At 42.5% G+C, this 19,777-nt stretch overlaps 1 protein-coding gene across 14 annotated transcripts in view; it reads left to right on the forward strand.

Moving 5' to 3' along the window:
• The window catches only part of SP140 (SP140 nuclear body protein), an 81,321-nt gene that overhangs the window by 27,439 nt on the left and 34,105 nt on the right, over positions 1-19,777 (forward strand). For 13 of the 14 annotated variants that reach the window (XM_006047076.3, XM_044937929.1, XM_044937930.1 and 10 more), the window contains 4 exons: positions 3,929-4,012; positions 4,995-5,075; positions 10,667-10,747; positions 12,893-12,973. In XM_006047076.3, the coding sequence (XP_006047138.2) occupies positions 3,929-4,012; positions 4,995-5,075; positions 10,667-10,747; positions 12,893-12,973 (327 nt within the window). The remainder of the gene's footprint in view (positions 1-3,928; positions 4,013-4,994; positions 5,076-10,666; positions 10,748-12,892; positions 12,974-19,777) is intronic. The other variant, XM_044937932.1, reaches the window with a different exon arrangement.

Consider the following 19,777-nt stretch of genomic DNA (forward strand, 5'->3'; position numbering starts at 1 on the left):
CAGCCACCAGGCTCCTGCGTCCATGGGATTCTCCAGGCAAGAACACTGGAGTGGGTTGCCATTTCCTTCTCCAGTGCATGAAAGTGAAAAGTGAAAGTGAAGTCGCTCAGATCAGATCAGATCAGTCGCTCAGTGGTATCCAATTCCTAGCGACCCCATGGACTGAGCCTACCAGGCTCCTCCATCCATGGGATTTTCCAGGCAAGAGTACTGGAGTAGGGTGCCATTGCCTTCTCTGGGAGTTGCCTAAGTAGGTCTAATTTTATTTAAAAGTATGTGGAATCTAAGGCTTCCTGGGTGGTTCAGTGGTAAAGAACCCGCCTGCCAATGCAGGAACCACAGAAGCCACGGGTTCAATCCCTGGGTTGAGGAAATGGCAACCCGCTCAAATATTCTTGCCTGGGGAATTCCATAGAAAGAGGAGTCTGGCAAGCTACAGTCCAAGGGGTTGCAAAGAGTCAGATGTGACCGAGCAACTAAACACACATGCATGCATGCATGCACGCACATATGACATCAAAATACTACCAAATTGGAGTTTAGAAGAGAGCAGTCATTATAAACTTGCTTTCCAGGATTGCATAGGATTAATGAAATACTAAGAATAGTAGAAACAAAGAGGAAGTGAATGAAAGAATAAACAGAGATGGATTAAAGACCTAAATGTAAGGCCAGATCCTGTAAAACTCTTAGAGGAAAACATAGGCAGAACACTCTGTGACATAAATCCCAGGAAGATCTTTCTTGATCCATCTCCTAGAGTAATGAAAATAAAAAACAAAAGTAAACATGTACATTACCATATGTAAAATAGATGACTGGTGCAAGTTTGTTGCATGAAGCAGGGCACCCAAAGCCAGTACTCTGAGACAACCCAGAGGGACAGGGTGGAGAGGAAGCTGGGAGGAGGGTTAGGATGTGGGGACTACATATATGCCTGTGGCTGATTTATGCTGATGTATGGCAAAAAACATCACAATATTGTATAGTAATTATCCTCCAATTAATATAAATAAATTAATTTTAAAAATTAACAGATGGGCCCTAAGTAAATGTAAAAGTATTTGTGTAGCAAAGGATACCATAAACAAAACAAAAAGACAGCCTTCAGAATGGGAGAACATATTTGCAAAAGAAGCAAATGACAAAGGATTTATCTTCAAAATATACAAACAGTTGATGCAACTCAATATCAAAAGCACAAACAACCCAATGATAAAATAGGCAGAAGGTATAAATAGACACTTCTCCAGAGGAAACATACAGATAGCCAAAAAAAAACATGAAAAGGTGCTCAACATAACTAATTATTAGAGAACTGCAAATCAAAACTACAATGAGGTATCACATCACACCGATTAGAATAGTCATCATCAAAAAGCCTACAAACAATAAATGCTGGCGAGGGTGTGGAGAAAAGAGAACCCTCCTACAGTGCTGGTAGGAATGTAAGTTGGTATAGCCACTTGGAGGGACTTCCCTGGTGGTTCACTGGTTAAAAATCTGTCTTGTGATATAAGGGACGCAGATTCGATCCCTGGTTGAGGAACTTAAGATCTCACATGCCATGGAGCAAATAAGCCTACGTGCTGCACCTACTGAGCCCAAGTGCTCTGGAGCTTTTCTGCCACAGCTAGAGAGCCTGTCAGTCAGTTCAGCCGCTCAGTCGTGTCCATCTCTTTGTGACCCCTCTTTGTGACTGCAGCATGCCAGGCCTCCCTGTCCATCACCAACTCCCGGGGTTGACTCAAACTCATGTCCAGTGAGTCGGTGATGCCATCCAACCATCTCATCCTCTGTTATCCCCTTCTCCTCCTGCCTTTAATCCTTCCCAGCATCAGGGCTTTTCCAATGAATCAGTTCTGTGCATCTCAACAAAAAGATCCCACATAATGCAACAAAGATCCTGCATGCCACAACTAAGACCCAACAAATCCAAATAAATAATTGAAAATAAATTGGTATACCCACTATGGAGAACAGTATGGAGGTTCCTTAAAAAAAATAAAAAAACAAAAAATAAAGTTGCTATATGATCCCATTCCTGGGCATATATCCAGAGAAAACCATAATTCAAAAACATACATACACACCAATGTTCATAGCAGCACTATTTTCAATAGTTAGGACATGGAAGTAACCTAAATGTCCATCAACAGATGAATGGATAAAGAAGATGTGGTGCTTATATACAATGGAATATTACTCAGCCATAGAGAAGAGCAAAGTAAAAACATTTGCAGCAACACAGGTAGACCTAGAGATTGTCCTGCTGAGTGAAGTTAGTCAGACAGAGAAAGACAAATAGCATACAACATCACTTATATGTGGAATCTAAAAACACGAACTTAATTACTCAGCAGAAATAAAGTCACAGATGTAGAAGAGCAAGTGAAAGTCGCTCAGTTGTGTGCAACTTTTTGAGACCCCATGGAATTTCATGGAGTCCATGAAATACTGGAGTGGGTAGCCTTTCCCTTCTCCGGGGGATTTTCTCCACCCCAGGATCAATCCCGGGTCTCCTGCATCGCAGGAAGATTCTTTACCATCTGAGCCACCAGGGAAGTCCATACCTTCCCCCAATCATCCTCCCACCACATCCATTCTCTTCAACTCACCTAGATGACCCTTTGAAAAGGCAAGTTGGCTTATCTCACTTGCCTACCTTAAATCAATAATTCCTGTCATCATAAGGATTAAATCTTTCCCTATTTTTCTTCCCATGGCTCCAGCCTCATGTGTGCCTCTCTGGCAATGATTCTAAAGTTCATGTAAAACTTTGCAGTACTTTCAATTTTGATGAATTTTTCTCATTTGAGCCTTTGTACACACTTAGTCCTATTCTGGGAACAGTTTTCTTCATCGATTCCACTCTCCGTTCTGCTTTACTAACTGGTGAAATTACATGGAAATTATAGACCATCTCAGAGATACCATCTCTGATCCCTAGTTCTAGAAAGTAACAGTCTGAGAAATGGGGTGAGGAAGGAAGGGGGAGAAAAGGCAGGTGGAAACAGACATGAGAAAAGAAACAAATCAGGACAAAGAGAAGTACCAAGAGGTTCCAACAGCAAGATGCTGAGGCAGAAATAGAAGAAGCAGAGATGTGCGGAAAGACTGGGAATGACAAAGAGAAACAAGGTTGGGAGACAAAATGTGCAAAGTCCCTTAGAGTCTCCATTAGATTATTGGATTGTGCAAGCCCTCCTCTTGCCTTCATGAAACAGTAAGACACAGGCATGCAAATTGTCTTAACCTCTACTTTATGGCTGGGGAAATAAAGCACAGAAAGACATGGCAGTTATTTTTGCAAGGACAAGGTAGAAAAGGAAGAGTGGCCACCAGCATCCTGGGTGTGCCCCTGAGGACAGTGGTGTGTGAAGCCAGCTGGCAGTCAGGGTGGGGTCACATGGTCAGAAGAGGAAGAGGAAGCCCAAGGAGTTCTGCAGGTTCTTAAAGAAGTGAACTCAGGTCCAGGAGAAAATTTTAGTTAAGAAAAAATTTATATTGGTGGGGATGGAAAGGAAACCACAGAGAGATGGGGAGTATAGAAATGGACCCAATCATTTGAGCTTTAAGAGAAGTAGAAAGGATAACAGGGGAAAGGAGATATACTATCACTGAAAAACAAGCAAACAAACAAAAAAAAAACTCAAGACCTGAAAACAAGAGATGAGGAGAGAAGCCCAAACAATCAAATGGATGCACAGCTAGGAAACAGCTGCGTGGCTGCAGAACTGTGGGTAGGACCCTGACAGGGAGACCGAAGGGGAAGAGGCGCAAGCAGATGGCAAAGAAACAGGAGACAGGGTGGCTCTCAGACCAGTGCTTGGAGCAGACATGTCACTGTCCCATCGTGTTCGCATGAGTGCACTGAGGTCTGTCTCTGATCACCCTCCATGTCCATCATGCTCTTGTTTCTCCACAGTGACCAGTGATTCCAAAGCTCCCCAAGTGCCTCCTGAAGGAGAACCCAAGGAGGTGCTCAGCCTACTACCAGCAGAGGGAGAAGGTAATTATGATTTAAATTCCTAACTGCTTCAATAAATGGGAAAAAAAAATCCTCCATGTTTCTCATCTTGCCATTCTCTTCTTCATAGTCACATATGTACACATGGAACTGTGTCAGTTTCTCTTTTTTTCCCCCAAACTGAGAGAGACTAAGGATAAAGGTGAACTAAGCTGGGTGGGGAGAGCGCCCCTGGGTGAAGGAGGTAGGGAGACAGGATGTGTCAAAGGTGGACTGGGATCCGGAAGTAGAAGTGCTGGGGTGACTTCAGCTGCATATACAATCCACATTGACATATGGCAAAAACCACCATGATATTGTAAAGTAATTATCCTCCAATCAAAATAAATTAATTAATTTAAAAAATCCAATTTGGCCATTGAGGCAAGGAGATCACCAGCTTCCTTCCGGAAGTCCTAGGAACACGAAAATAAGTTTTGTGAATGCGGGATAGACTTGTGATGTAGAAAGGTGGTGTAGTATTCTTAGGATAGAGCTGATAAGGGGAGGCTCTCTAGCCCTGTGGTCCATGAGAAGATGGAGGGAAGAATGGAGTGGGGAAAGGTGATAAAGAGCAGTGTCAAAGCTGAAAGAGAAAAAAAAAAAAGAAGACAGAAGCAGAGGAAACATCACACACCAAAACAAAGAGAAGAATCTAGAGACACTGGCAGAGGAAACAAGGGCAGAGAAAGAAAAATATGCAGAGTCAATGGAAAGAGGAAGAAGGAGAAAGAGAATTAGATGTGCAGGGAGTGCGGGAGAAGGTGGCTGGTTCTCAGCCTCTGGTGGTAATGATGGGAGGGAGTTACCCTGCAGATTGGGGGATCTCCAAGGGCAGATCAAGATGGTCTGGGACAGGAACAGCCCCACCCAGGAGAGAACTGAGCTTTCTGTGTCTTCACCATGAGTTTGTTTGTTTGTTTTTTGCCGTGATTTCCCCTGGTTGTATACTGAGACCTCTGAGGGATTTCATTCCTTTCTGCAGAGGATAACAATACCTGTTGTGTGATCTGTGAGGAAGAAGAGCCCCAGGAAGTCCTGAGCTCCCCATCAAGATGTGAACCAGGTAAGGAAGGGGTATTGTCAGCCCTGAACTTCAGGGTGTCAGATGTCTGAATTCAGAGCTGAACAGCATGACCCTGGTTGTAACAGATGAGTTCCCACTTAGAGTGAAATGTTAGTCGCTCCATCATGTCCAACTCTTTGCAAACCCATAGACTGTAGCCCACCAAGTTCCTCTATCCATGGAATTCCACAGGCAAGAATACTGGAGTAGGTTGCCATTCCCTTCTCCAGGGGATGTTCCTGACCTGGGGATAGAACCAGGTCTTCTGCATTGGAGGCAGATTCTTTACCATCTGAGCCACCAGGGAAGTCCTCATGTTGTAGTAGGCCAGTCCTAAAGAAAGTCTTTTGTCCTCCACAATCTTTATGTTTATTTACACTAAAGATTTGATATTGTGGTTTTAACTCTTGAGTACCCTTTATTCCTATGAAGAATAAAGATAGATATTTATCTAGTGTTTAACAATAATACTATTAATAATATATTTTCATAACATTGGATAGGCTTTCAAAGGAATATGGTCCTTGAGATCCACTTGTCAGAAAGAAAAACCAATGACCCAAAATCTCACAAGACAGTTATTGCCACATATTTTTTTTAATCAATCTATTGGATTATATAGCACTTTATTCTTTTCTAAGTACTTTGGCAAATACGATTTCCTTACAAAATTTTAGGACTTAGCCAGGGAAACAGTTATTATTTCTCCTTAAAGATTAGGATATGGAAACATAGAAAAATGATGCTTGTTATTCCCTGAGATCAAAGTAGAAGGAAGGACAAAGACTCATCTGTGTCCCGAGTATCCCACTGCAGGTAGTGGCTCTGTGAGGCTCTGTGAGGCTCAGCCTCACACAGGGAATTGGGAGATTGGGATCGACATATGTGTGTGTGCTCAGTCATTCATTTGTGTCCGACTCTTTGTGGCCCCTGGGACCGTAGCCCGCTAGGCCCCTCTGTCCATGGAATTCTCCAGGCAAGACTACAGGAGCAGGTTCCCAACCCAAGGATCTAACCCTCGTCTCTTATATCTCCTGAATGGCAGACAGATTCTTTACCACTAGAGCCGCCTACCAGATATAAAATTGACTAACAAGAATCTATTGTACGGCACAGGGAACTCTACTCAATACTTTATAATGACCTATATGGAAAAAAGAATCTTAAGAAAGAGTGGATATATGTATATGTATAACTGATTCACTTTCCTGGGTATCATAAACTAACACAATGTTTTAAATCAGCTATACTCCAATAAAAATTAAGAAATAAATGGATACAAAATCTAAATAGAACCAGGCTGCAATATGCTATCAGAGAAGGGAGATAATTTTCAACCTGCTTTCGCTAAGATTGTCCCAAGAACATGGACATAGTGAGAATAATCGTAATACAGAAAATTCATGTGAAAGACATTTGAAATTAGCATGCCAAGGGGAAGGAAAGATTCCTGCTCATTTGTCAGTGGCAGAAGATGAGAACTTTGACAATATGGAGAAGGAATATGTGAGATGGACAAAGTAAACAGAAAGGCTGGAATTTTAACTTTTAGATTTAAATTTTAGGTGGAAACATTGCAAACAGAAAGTTAACAATTAGAGAGAAGAGATAGAAGCAAGGAAATGAGTTCCCCGGAAGAAAGGAGTTAAACTCAATAATCAAACAAGGTACAGAGTTTAACAGGTAGAGAAACTGATATGAAGAGAAAGACCCTAAAAGGGAAAGTGCTAAGAAGGAGAAAGAGTGGAGGAAAGCATGACAGTTATACACAGAGGAAAAGATAAAGGAGAATGAGTGAAACATCTGTAGAGAGGAAACACCACGTACAAAGGATGGAGAAGACGGTTGAGGATGTTGTAGGAACTGAAAGAAGGGTTGCTGCCTGGAGGCAACTTCTAAAACCAGTTAGCAATGAACGTGTTAGCAATGAGTTTTCACTTCAGTTCAGTTCAGTCATTCAGTCGTGTCCAGCTCTTTGCGACCCCATGGACTGCAGCATGCCAGGTCTCCCTGTCCATCACCAACTCCTAGAGCTTGCTCAAACTCATGACCGTCAAGTCGGTGATGCCATCCAACCATCTCATCCTCTGTCATCCCCTTCTCCTCCTGCCTTCAATCTTTCCCAGCATCAGGGTCATTTCCCATGAGTCAGTTCTTCACATCAGGTGGCCAAAGTATTGGAGTTTCAGCTTCAGTCCTTCCAGTGAGTATTCAGGACTGATTTCAGATTACCCCGGTGATCAAAGTGGCACCTATAATAGCCTCTGAGGCAAGGGGCCTGTCCTCAGCCATTCTTGTCTACTTCCATCTATAACTTAATGGCCCCCACATTCCTATCTCTGGCCCAGACTTGTCTTTTAAGCTCATTCATCTAAGTGTCTGGATATATTTGTACAGGAATCTGTGAGACTGCCCCATTTGGGTGGTTTTGGGAAACTTCAGTAGCAGACACTTCCTTAGTTGCGTGGACCATCTTTCTTGATGCCGCATCTGCCTCCTTTCCTGGAGTTCTTTGTTTCAGTAAGGAACTCTATTGTTCCGTTCTTTAGGCAGACACCTAGGGATCGTCAATGTCTCTTCCCCCTCCTTCAATTCACACAACCCATCAATCATCCAGTTTAATCAACTACACCTTGAACATGTCTTCTGCTCGTCCATTGCTTGACGCTCTCAACACAAAAGCGCTCATCAGATCTCTCTTCTCTCTGGAACCAGAGCCAGAGCAACAGTCTCTGTCTAGTCTCATACCTTCCCCTAATCATCCTCCCAACGCATCCATCCTCTCCAACTCACCTAGATGACCCTTTGAAAAGGCAAGTTGGCTTATCTCACGTGCCTACACCTTAAATCAGTACTTCTTCTTGTCATAAGGAGTAAATCCTTCCCTTATTTTCCTTTCCATGGCTCCAGCCTCATCTGTGCCTCTCCTGCAGTGACTTTTAAAGTACATGTAAAACTTTGCAGTAATTTTAGTTTTGATGAATTTTTCTCATCTGAGCCTTTTGCACACACTTAGCCCTGTGCTGGAAACAGTTTTCTTGGTCCATTCCACTGTCTAATCTGCTCGCTAATTGATGAAACCACATGCCAATTATATTTATTTAGCTATTTATATATTTTTGAGTGCATTGGATCTTACTTGTGGCATGTGGGATCTTCATTGCAATGTTTGGGTTTCTTTCTAGTTGTGGCCTGTGGACTCCAGAGCACCTGGGCTCTGTAGTTGCAGCTCCTGAGCTTAGTGGCCCCTTGGCATGTAGGATCTTAGTTCCTCGGCCAGGAATCAAACCCACATCCTCTGCATTAGAAGGTGGATTCTTAACCACTGGACCACCACGGAATCCCTCACATGGAAGTTATATACCATCTCAGAGATACCTTTTCGGATCCTTCGTTTTAGAAAACAGCAGTTTGAGAGATGGGGTGAGGATGTAAGGATCAGCATCAGGGAAGGAAGGAGGAGAAAAGGTAGGTGGGAACAGACATGGGAAAAGAAACAAATCGGGACAAAGGAAATAGCGAGACATTCCAACAGCAACACACTGACTGAGGTAGAAACAGAAGAAGCAGAGATGCATGAAAGGGTGAGAATGAGAAAGAGAATGAGATTGGGAAGCCATGTATGCAAATTTCCTTACATTCTGCATCAGATTACTGGGTTGTGCAAGCCCTCCTCTTACCTTCACAAAACCAAAAGACAGGTGTGCAAACTGTCATAACCTCTATTTTATGGCCGCAGAAAGAAAGCACAGAAAGGCACGGCAGTTATTTTTGCAAGGGCAAGGTAGAAAAGGAAGGGTGGGCACCAGCATCCTGGGTGTGTCCCCGAGGACAGCGGTGTGCGAAGCCGGCTGGCAGTCAGGTGGGGTCGTGTGGTCAGAAGAGGAAGAGGAAGCCCAAGGAGTTCTGCAGGTTCTTGAAGGAGTGAACCAGAGTCCAGGAGAAGGTTTTAGTTAAGGAGAAAGTAATGCTGGTGGGGAGGGAATGGAAATCACTGAGAAACAGGGACCATGGAAATGGACCAAGCACTTGGACTGTAAGTGATCTAGCGTAAGAAAACTAGAATGGATAATAAAGGAAAAGAGACACACTATCACGGAAAAACAAGGAAACAGGAAACCCCAAGACATGAAAACAAGACATGAGGAGAGAAACCCAGACAATCAAATGGATGCACAGCTAGAGCTGCGTGGAGGTGGAACTGTGGATAAGACACTGAGAGGGACAGAAAAGGAGAAGGGGTGCAAGTAGATGGCAAAAAACAGCCAGCCCGTGGCTCCCAGGAGCAGAGCTTGGAGCAGACATATCAGTGTCCCATGGTGTTGGCACGAGCCCACTGAGGTCTGTTTCTGATTGCCGTCCACATCCATCATGTCCTTGTTACTCTCCAGTGACCTGGGATCCCAAAGCTCCCCAAATGCCTCCTGAAGGAGAAGCTGAGGAGGTGCTCAGCCTACTACCAGCAGAGGGGGGAGGTAATTATGACTGAAATTCCCAACTGCCTCAATAAATGGGGAAAAAAATCTCCTCTTCTCTCATCATGCCATTCTCTTCTTCATATTCACTTATGTACACAAAAAATTGTGTTGATTTTCTCTTTTGTTTTTCCCCAAACTGTGAGAGAGACTAAGGATACAGGTGAGTGGAGCTGGGTGAGGACAGCACCCCCGGGTGAAGAAGGTAGGGGGCCAGGATGTGCCAAAGGTGGGCTGAGGTCCCGAGGTAGGAGTGCCTGGGTGACTCTGTGTGTGTGTGTGTGTGTGTGTGTGTGTGTGTGTGCTCAGTCACGTCCAACTCTTTGCAACCCCATGGACTCTAGCCCACCAGGCTCCTCTGTCTATGGAATTTTCCAGGCAAGAATACTGGAAAATTTCCTTCTTCAGGGGATCTTCTCGACCAGGGATTGAACTTGGGTGACTTTAAGTGCATATAAAAATCCAGTTGTCAGCAGGTTATGGCCACTGAGGCAAGGAAATCATTTTCACCTTCCTTCTGGAAGTCCTAGGAACACAAAAATAAGTTTTGTGACTGATGAGTAGGCTTGCAATTTAGAAAGGTGATGTAGGATTCTTAGACTAAAGCTGATGAGGGGAAGCTTTTGGGCCCTGTGGTCCATGTGAAAAATGGAGGGAGGAATGGGATGGGGAAAGGCAATAAAGAGCAGTGTCAAGGCTGAAAGAGGAAGAAAAAAAAAAAAAATGACAGGAGCAGAGGAGACAGCACACACCAAAACAAAGAGAAGCATCTAGAGACAGTGGCAGAGGAAACAAGGGCAGAGACAGAAAAATATGCAGAGTCAATGGGAAGAGAAAGAAGGAGAAAGAGAATTAGATGTACAGGGAGTGCGGGAGATGGTGGCTGGTTCTCAGCCTCCGGTGGTAATGATGGGAGGGAGTTACCCTGCAGGCCAGGGGAACTCCAAGGGCAGATCAAGTTGGTCTGGGACAGGGAAAGCCCCACCCAGGAGAGAACTGGGCCTCCTGTGTCTTCACCATGAGGTGTTTTTTGTTTTGTTTTGTTTTGTTTCGTTTTGCCATGATTTCCCCTGGTTGTAAACTGAGACCTCTGAGGGATTTCATTCCTTTTTGTAGAGGATAACAATGCCTGTTGTGTGATCTGTGAGAAAGAAGATCCCCAGGAAGCTCCAAGCTCCCCACCAAGATGTGAGCCAGGTAAGGAAGGGGTATTGTCAGCCCTGAGCCACAAGGTATCAGATGTCTGAATTCAGAGCTGAACAGCATGACCCTGGTTCCCTCCTCAAGTTGTAGTTGTTGTTTAGTCACTCAGCTGTCTCCAGCTCTGTGTGAGCCCATGGACTGCAGCAAGCTGGGCTTCCCTGTCCTTCACCATCTCCCGGAGCTTGCTCAAACTCATGTCCATTGAGTCAGTGATGCCATCCAACCATCTCGTCCTCTGTTATAGTAGATCAGTCCTAAAGAAAGAGTCTGTTTTTCCTCCACAATCTTTATGCTTGTTTACACTAAAGACTCGATATTGTGATTTTAACTCCTGTGCACCTCTTATTTCCTATAAAGAATAAAAGGTAGGTATTTATCTAGTGTTTAATAGTAATATTATATTGTTATAACTTTGGATAGAGTTCCAAAGAAACTTGGTCCTTGAGATCTACTTGTCAGAAAGAGAGACCAATGACCCTAAGCCCACAAACAGTTTTTGCCACATATTCTTCATCAGATTATTGGATTACATAGTGCTTTATTGGGCTTCTCTGATAACTCAGGTGGTAAAGAACCCACCTGCAATGTAGGAGACTCTGGTTCAATTCCTGAGTTGGGAAGATCTGCTGGAGAAAGGGTAGGCTACTCACTCTAGTATTCTTGGGCTTCCCTTGTGGTTCAGCTGGTAAAGAATATGCCTGCAATGTGGAACCTGGGTTTGATCCCTGGATTGGGATCCCCTGGAGAAGGGAATGGCTACCCATTCCAGTATTCTGGCTGGGAGAATTCCACAGACTGTATAGTCCATGGGGTCACAAAGAGTCAGACATGACTGAGTGACTTTCACTTTTAGTGGTTTATTCTTTTTCAGAGTACTTTGGCAAGTGAGATTTCCTCACAGAATTTTAGTTCTTAGCCAGGGAAACCGTTATTATCCCTCCTTAGCAATTAGAATACAGAAGCACAGAAAAAAGAATATTTGTTTTTCCCTTGAGATCAAAGTAGGAGGAAGGGTGAAGACCAGTGTCCTGAGTATCTCAGTACAGGTGGTGGCTGTGTGAGGCTTGTAGGAAGCCAGTGTCATCACTGGGGAGTCCAAAGGGAGACCTGCAACGTCTCAATCACAATAGAACAGAGCCCAAACCAGAGAGCCTTCCACTTCTCAAATGGAGACTGTCAGTAGGGAGTGGAAGAGATTAAGAGAGAGAGAGTAAGGCAAGAAATGAATCATGCTACAGGGTTTGGGGGCTTCCCCTGTGGCTCAGTGGTAAAGAATTCACTTGCCAATTCAGGAGAAGTAGGTTTGATCTCTGAGTTGGAAAGATCTCTTGGAGAAGGAAATGGCAGCCCATTCCAGTACTCTTGCCTGGAAAACCACATGAACAGAGGAGACTGTGGGCTATAGTGACGAAACAACAATAGGATTTGAAAGATCTAGAGGAATAGAGCTGGAGAGGATAAGCAAAAAAATGAGAGTTCAACATCATCACTGCGGAAAAAACATAAAAATAGGAGATGTTGGCAGGGAGGAGGGCACACAAAATCAAAGATACATCTTCATAATTATACACAATTATTCTCCTAGTGCAGAAGCAGAAATGTTTAGAGGCAGGTCTATAGATAGGGGACTGAGAAGCAGGGGGCAGGAGAATGAGGTGAATGAAGTGGAAACGGAGGCAGAACAGGCTTCATTACATCTCAGGTGTGGTCCTTGGAGCAGATGTCCTTTTTCCCAAAGGACAGCTCACCCGTGCTCTGAACATCTTAACTCAGCTCATTTCCTTCTTTCTTTTTTTTTTTAAGTGGAGTATAATTGCTTTACAATGTTGGGTTGTCTCTGTTGTACAGTAAATTGAATTAGCTATATGTATACATATATCCCCTCTCTGACATCCCTTCCATGTCTGCCTCCCGCCATCCCACCAGCCTAGGTCATCACAGAGCTGAGCTCTCTGTGCTATACAGCACCTTCCCACTATCTCTTTTACACATGGTAATGTATTCGGGTCAATCCTAATCTCCCAATTAGTCCAACCTCCCCCTTCCCTATCCCTGTGTCCACATATCCATTCTGTACATCTGTATCTCTATTCCTGCATGGAAATAAATTCCTCTATACCATTCCTCATTTCTTTTCAGAGTCCTGTGATCCTGAAGCTTCCCAAATGACTGACAAAGAAGAACAAGAGGAGCTGCCCAGTCAACCACTGGATGGAGAAGGTATTCATGACTTCAACTCCTATTTAACTAATTGAATCTTTTTCTGTCTACAGGGAGGAAGATCTATTCTACTCCCCTTCACATGCACACACAGAAGAAATATGAGGTGCCACGTGGAAAGGATCAAAAAGACAGAGGAAATTAGTTGTATTAGAAGGGAGTGAGAGGGGTTTGTTGTGAGATTATGTTCAGCCTCTGGTGAAAGTGTCAGGAGCCTTGTTAACCTCTAGGTCAGCTGAGCTCAAAGGCAGGAGGGTCTATGGGTTGGGACATTCCCACCTTGGAGATTCTTTAGCCACCTTAGTCTTCCTGGTTGTTTCTGGTAGGGCTTTCCTACTATGGTTTCCATTGGTCATACACTGGGTTTCTAAGAGATTTCATTCTATTTATCAGAAGGCAGTGGCACCTGTTTAGAAATATGTGATGAAGAAGAGACTCAGGAATCCTTGAGCTCACCATCAAAAAGTGGACCAGGTGAGGGAGATAAGGATGGTTTGAGCTGCAAGGCGTCAGGAGGATGGTGTTTCCTAATGGATGCTACTCTGGGAATACCCCACAATGGAAGTTTCAGTTAATTCTGAAATACAGTCTTCACGTTTACCTTGATTCTTTGGGAAAATGCCAGGACTTTGTGCGTGCTGTGCTCCATTGTGTCCAACCCTTTGTGACCCCATGGACTGTAGCCTGCCAGGCTCCTTTGTCCTTGGGATTCTATAGGCAAGCATACTGGAGTGGGTTGCCATTTCCTTCTCCAGGGGATCTTCCCCACCTAGGGATTGAACCCATGTCTCTTTCATCCCCTGCACTGCCAGGCAGATTCTTTACCACTGAGCCACCTGCGGAAACACCCACCACCAAAGCATGGACCAGGTGAGGGAGATAAGGATGGTCTGGGCTGAAGGGTGTCAGGAGGATGGTGTTTCCTGAGGTACTGTACTCTAGGAATACTCCACAATGAAAGTTTCAGTTAATTCTCAAATACCATCTTCACATTTACCTTGACTCTTTGGGAAAACGCAAGGGACAAGAAACCTTGAGCAACTCCACAATTAGGAGGTCATGCTGTTTGATTGTAAGTATCCATGTATCCATTTGTAGTAGTTAGTCTCACACAGGAGAAAGAACACAGAAGCTGCACAAAAATGTGATTAGTTTTTAGTGAAACTGTTAGTACATTATCTCTATCTATTTAGTATCCCCCAAGAATATTTACATTCACCTCTTTCAGCACAGGAACATAACCTTTCATTTATCTGTTGTCTATAGAGACTTAATTTATTGCTTAAGTTGGTGTGACATGTTTTATATCACCATCAATGGTTTCTTTGTCTAAATGTTTGAACTTTTGATCTTATTATGGGAATAACTCATGACTTCAAATGTTTGAGGTTCTTTGGGGGTTTTAGTGGTTTCCTACTCCATGGATAACTCTCAAAGACAAAGTACAATTGGGTTTAAGTTGATTCTCATGACTAAGTCATGGTCTTGATATAAATGGTTTGTAGCATCCTTGCCCTAAATGGCAATCAATAGCTGCCAGACTGATGTTTCTTAAGGCTGTTTATCTGGATGAAAATTGATTTTAGAAGCATAATTGCAACTGAAGTCATAATGTTTTTTAAGAAGTTGGTTTGGGATGACAGTGTATTCAAAAATTCTTCAAATTGGCTCTACTAGAAATACTGTAGAAGAATTAAGTTAAAAGTTAGGGTGGTGTCAGTCTTGGAATGTTATTATTAGCAGTAAAGATAACATTATGAGGAAGTCAGAGGCTTCAAACATTAAATAAGTAAATTGAAAAGCTGAAATAGCAAGGATAAAGGATAAAAAATGTGAAGAAGAATGTGACAATCAGCGTGACAAGCTAGACATCCAGGAAAACCTTACTTTGATGATCTTGAGTGGAAGCAGTTCTACCTTATGGAATTGTCTCTATGTTCTGGGAATCTTTGGGAATTCACTTAATATCCATTTTTCTATGGGTTCCTGAAGATATTTAAAATCTGTTTCCATTGTATTCAGATGTTATGATCTACTCCAAAAACATAATAGCTTTCAGTTTTAGCAATCTGACGTATCCTAGAAAAAGCCCCAGGCTTCCCCAATGGATCAGCGATGAAGAATCCACCTGCAATGCGGAATGCAGGAGACATGGGTTCAATCCCTGGTTTGGGCAGATCCCCTAGAGGAGGAACTGGAAATGCACTCCAGTATTCTTGCCTGGAAAATCCTATGGACAGAGGACCCTGGTGGACTACAGTCCATGGGGTCACAAAGAGTTGGACACGACTTATCAACTTAACAACAACAACCACAGAGAAGGCTCTACATTCAGTTGCTTGAGATAATTTTGCTTTCTGTAAGGGAATGAACTCTACAAGGAAATCTGAAGCAGTCATTGCATAACCAGCCTGGGATCTATTTTTCATTATTATCTTTTGTCTCAATTTTTATTTTTATTTTAGAGATAATATTTATCATCAAATAATATTAAGTCAGGATTTAGTATGGAAGTGAACTTTCAGATGTTCAAGCTGGATTTAGAAAAGGCAGAGGAACCACAGAACAAATTGCCAACATCCATTGGAGCATTGAAAAAGCAAGAGAGTTCCAAAAAAACATCTACTTCTGCTTTATTCACTATGCCAAAGCCTTTGACTGTGTGGATCACAACAAACTGTGGAAAATTCTTAAAGAGGTGGGAATACCAGACCACCTGACCTGCCTCTTGAGAAATCTGTATGCAGGTCAAGAAGCAATAGTTAGAAGTGGACATGGAACAACAGACTGATTCCAAATAGGAAAAGGAGTACATCAAGGCTGTGTATTGTCACCCTGCTTATTTAACTTATATGCAGAGTACATCATGAGAAATGCTGGGCTGGAGGAAGCACAAGCTGGAATCAAGATTTCTGGGAGAAATATCAATAACCTTAGCTAGGTAAATGACACCACCCTTATGGCAGAAAGTGAACAACTAAAGAGCCTCTTGATGAAAGTGAAAGAGGAGAGTGAAAAAGTTGGCTTAAAACTCAGCATTCAGAAAACTAAGCTCATGGCATCTAGTCCCATCACTTCATGGCAAATAGATGGGGAAACAATGGAAACAGTGAGAAACTTTATTTTGGGGGCTCCAAAATCACTGCAGGTGGTGACTGCTGACATGAAATTAAAAGATGCTTGCTTCTTGGAAGAAAAGCTATGACCAGCCTAGACAGCATATTAAAAAGCAGAGATATTACTTTGCCAATGAAGGTCTGTCTAGCTATGGATTTTCCAGTGGTCATGTATGGATGTAAGAGTTGGACTATAAAGAAAGCTGAGCGCCAAAGAATTGATGCTTTTGAACTGTGGTGTTGGAGAAGACTCTTGAGGGTCCCTTGGACTGCAAGAAGAGCCAACCAGTCCATCCTAAAGGAAATCATTCCTGAATATTAATTGGAAGGACTGATGCTGAAGCTGCAACTCCAATACTTTGGCAACCTGATACAAAGAACTGCCCCATGGAAAAGACTCTGAAGCTGGGAAAGACTGAAGGCGGGAGGAGAAGGGGATGACAGAGAATGAGATGGTTGGATGGCATCACCAACTCGATGGACATGAATTTGAGCAAGCTCTGGGAGTTGGTGATGGACAGGGAGGCCTAGCGTGCTGCAGTCCATGGGGTTGCAAAGAGCTGGACACAACTGAGTGTGTTGGCCATCTGGTGATGTCTATGTGTAGAGTCTTCCCCAGTGTTGTTGGAACAGGGTGTTTGCTATGACCAGTGCGGTCTCTTGGCAAAACTCTAGTAGCCTTTGCCCTGCTTCATTCTATACTCCAAGGCCAAACTTGCTTGTTACTCCAGGTGTTTCCTGACTTCCTACTTTTGCATTCCAGTCTCCTATAATGAAAAGGACATCTTTTTTGAGTGTTAGTTCTAAAAGGTCTTGTAGGTCTTCATAGAACCATTCAACTTCAGCTTCTTCAGCATTACTGGTCGGGGCATAGAGTTGGATTACTGTGATATTGAATGGTTTGCCTTGGAAACGGACAGAGATCATTCTGTTGTTTTTGAGATTGCATCCAAGTACTGCATTTCGAACTCTTTTGTTGACCATGATGGCTACTCCATTTCTTCTAAGGGATTCCTGCCCACAGTAGTAGATATAATGATCATCTGAGTTAAATTCACCCATTCCAGTCCATTTCAGTTCACTAATTCCAAGAATGTCTATGTTCACTCTTGCCATCTCCTGTTTGACCCCTTCCAATTTGCCTTGAATCATGGACCTAGCATTCCAGGTTCCTATGCAATATTGCTCTTTACAGCATCAAGCCTTGCTTCTATCACCAGTTACATCCACAACCAGGTGTCGTTTTTGCTTTGGCTCCATCCCTTCATTGTTTCTTAAGTTATTTCTCCACTGATCTCCAGTATCATATTGGGCACCTAATGACCTGGGGAGTTCATCTTTCAGTGTCCTATCTTTTTGCCTTTTCATACTGTTCATGGGGTTCTCAAGGCAAGAATACTGAAGTGGTTTGCCATTCCCTTCTCCAGTGCAAATTAGTACTCCTTAATACATTTAATATAGTTTCATTTGCAGGATAAAGCCCTACCTATTACATTTTTAGGAGTTTCTTTGAGGGAAATATTATTAAATTTGTCATTTACTTTTGACGTACCAAAAATTCCCCACTGAAACCCAAAGATATCTTTTGTAAAAATTTTCTGTTTAAGTACAAGAGTTTAGACTCATACTGAGAGTACAAAGAGGAAGTGGAAATTCTGCCAGTGGGAGCTTGTGACTTTGGCAGAGACAAACCCATGACAAACAAAGAGGCCACTACACCCAGTCATAAGTATGAATAGTGTCCTGCTCGTAAATGAGGCATTGAACTCATCAACCAAACAGAGACGAGAAAGAAGACATATGATCAAATACATGATAATAGTTATGTACTAAACAAAGTGGTTTTCTTTCACAAATTAATACAATGTCAAATATCTTCATGAAGGTTTTGATGAGAGACTGAAGACAAATGTGACCAAATATATTTGCACAAACTGGCTATGGTCTAATGGAGCCCCACCCATTAATTAGTCTTTGGGGCTGGCATGGGTTGGGGATTTATCAAGTCTGTGTCTCTATGTATTTGCTTTGGATCACTATCTTCTAATAATTAAAAAGCATGGGAAACTCAGGAATACACAAACACACATGAGATAAGACTTTTTAAAAAAATAGACAAAAGAAAAGAGAGTAAATGAAGTAGTGGAAGAATAAGCACATTGACAGAATATTTGTTAAATACTGTGCTGCCAAACCAAAAGATCCAATGATTTCGTATCTAATTTCATACATATCTTTAAATACTAAAATAAATTCAGTAAAACCTCAAAGAAACAAGTCAGAGCTCAAGTTGTTCTTGGGACAGCTTCACTTGGAAGTGGATCAGGAAGACAATCTGAGTCATGCACAAAAAGCTGTAGGTTTGTACCTGTTGGTTCAAGGGTCTCAAAAGACACCCCTAAACAAGTCTTCATGATGATCTTGCTGGGAGCTCTGTTTTTGAAGGCAGAGGCCATCATGCAATATCTGAAGCTAAAGCTGGCAAGGCACAAGGCAAGAGGAGGCACTGTGCTTATGGGACTCAGTGTCTTTCAAAAAATAATTTTATTTATTTATTTTATTCATTATTTTTATTTAAATTTTATTTATTTATTTTTAATTAATTTTTATTGCAGTATATTAGATTTGCAATGTTGTGTTTTTATTTACAGTTTTAGGAAGCATGTAGTTCAGGAACAGCAGATTTTCAGAAACAGGAGTGTTTATAACTAGGTTAGCATCTAGCCACACTCACAGGCTTGCTGAAGTGTGTCTGTTGCTGATTGGCTGATTTTCATAAGTGTAAGGCCACCCTTAATTGGCTGGATTTAAATGTGGTTAGTGATGTAAACAGTCATTGGCCAGTTGGGATAAATTTAAAACTGGCTCTGGTAATTATGGTTTGCAATTTTCAAGACAGTTTTTCCCAGAAGAATAAGATCTTTATATCTTATTCTTAAAGCTTAAAGTAGAAAAAGAAAAGTAGAGAAAGCAATTCAGTTCAGTTCTGTCGCTCAGTCGTGTCTGACTCTTTGCGACCCCGTGGACTTATACCAGGCCTCCCTGTCCATCACCAACTTCTGGAGTTTACTCAAACTCGAGCCGTCCAACCATCTCATCCTCTGTCGTCCCCTTCTCCTCCTGCCCTCAATCTTTCCCAGCATCAGGGTCTTTTCAAATGAGTCAGCCCTTTGCATCAGGTGGCCAAAGTATTGGAGTTTCAGCTTTAGCATCAGTCCTTCCAATGAATACCCTGAAAGGTTGTTGTTGAATCACACAAAGACACTGGGATTCTTGGCCCCTGGAGGAGAAGAATTCAATCCGGGGCCAGAGACGAGGCTTGATCACTCAGAGCTTTTGTGTAATAAAGTTTTATTAAAGTATAAAGGAGATAGAGAAAGCTTCTGACATAGGCATCAGAAGGGGGCAGGAAGAGTACCCCCCTGCTAGTCTTCAGCTGGATGTTATATAGTCACTAGCAGTCTGTTAATGAAAGAAAGGAATGTCTTATAATTCAGAATGGCACCAGGCTGCTCACCCATAAGATGCATTTTGGGATAATCTTGGCACCAAATGGTTTATCCTGGACCATAAAATGATTAACTTGAATCTTGAAGAAGGGCAGACTACCATACAAATAGTTTAATTTACATAGATTAGGGGAACAATATCTGAGTATAACATACTGGTTTGTCAAGTATGTTGTTCT

The sequence above is a fragment of the Bubalus bubalis genome, chromosome 2 (assembly GCF_019923935.1).
Source record: "Bubalus bubalis isolate 160015118507 breed Murrah chromosome 2, NDDB_SH_1, whole genome shotgun sequence".
In the NCBI taxonomy this organism is placed as follows: domain Eukaryota; kingdom Metazoa; phylum Chordata; class Mammalia; order Artiodactyla; family Bovidae; genus Bubalus; species Bubalus bubalis.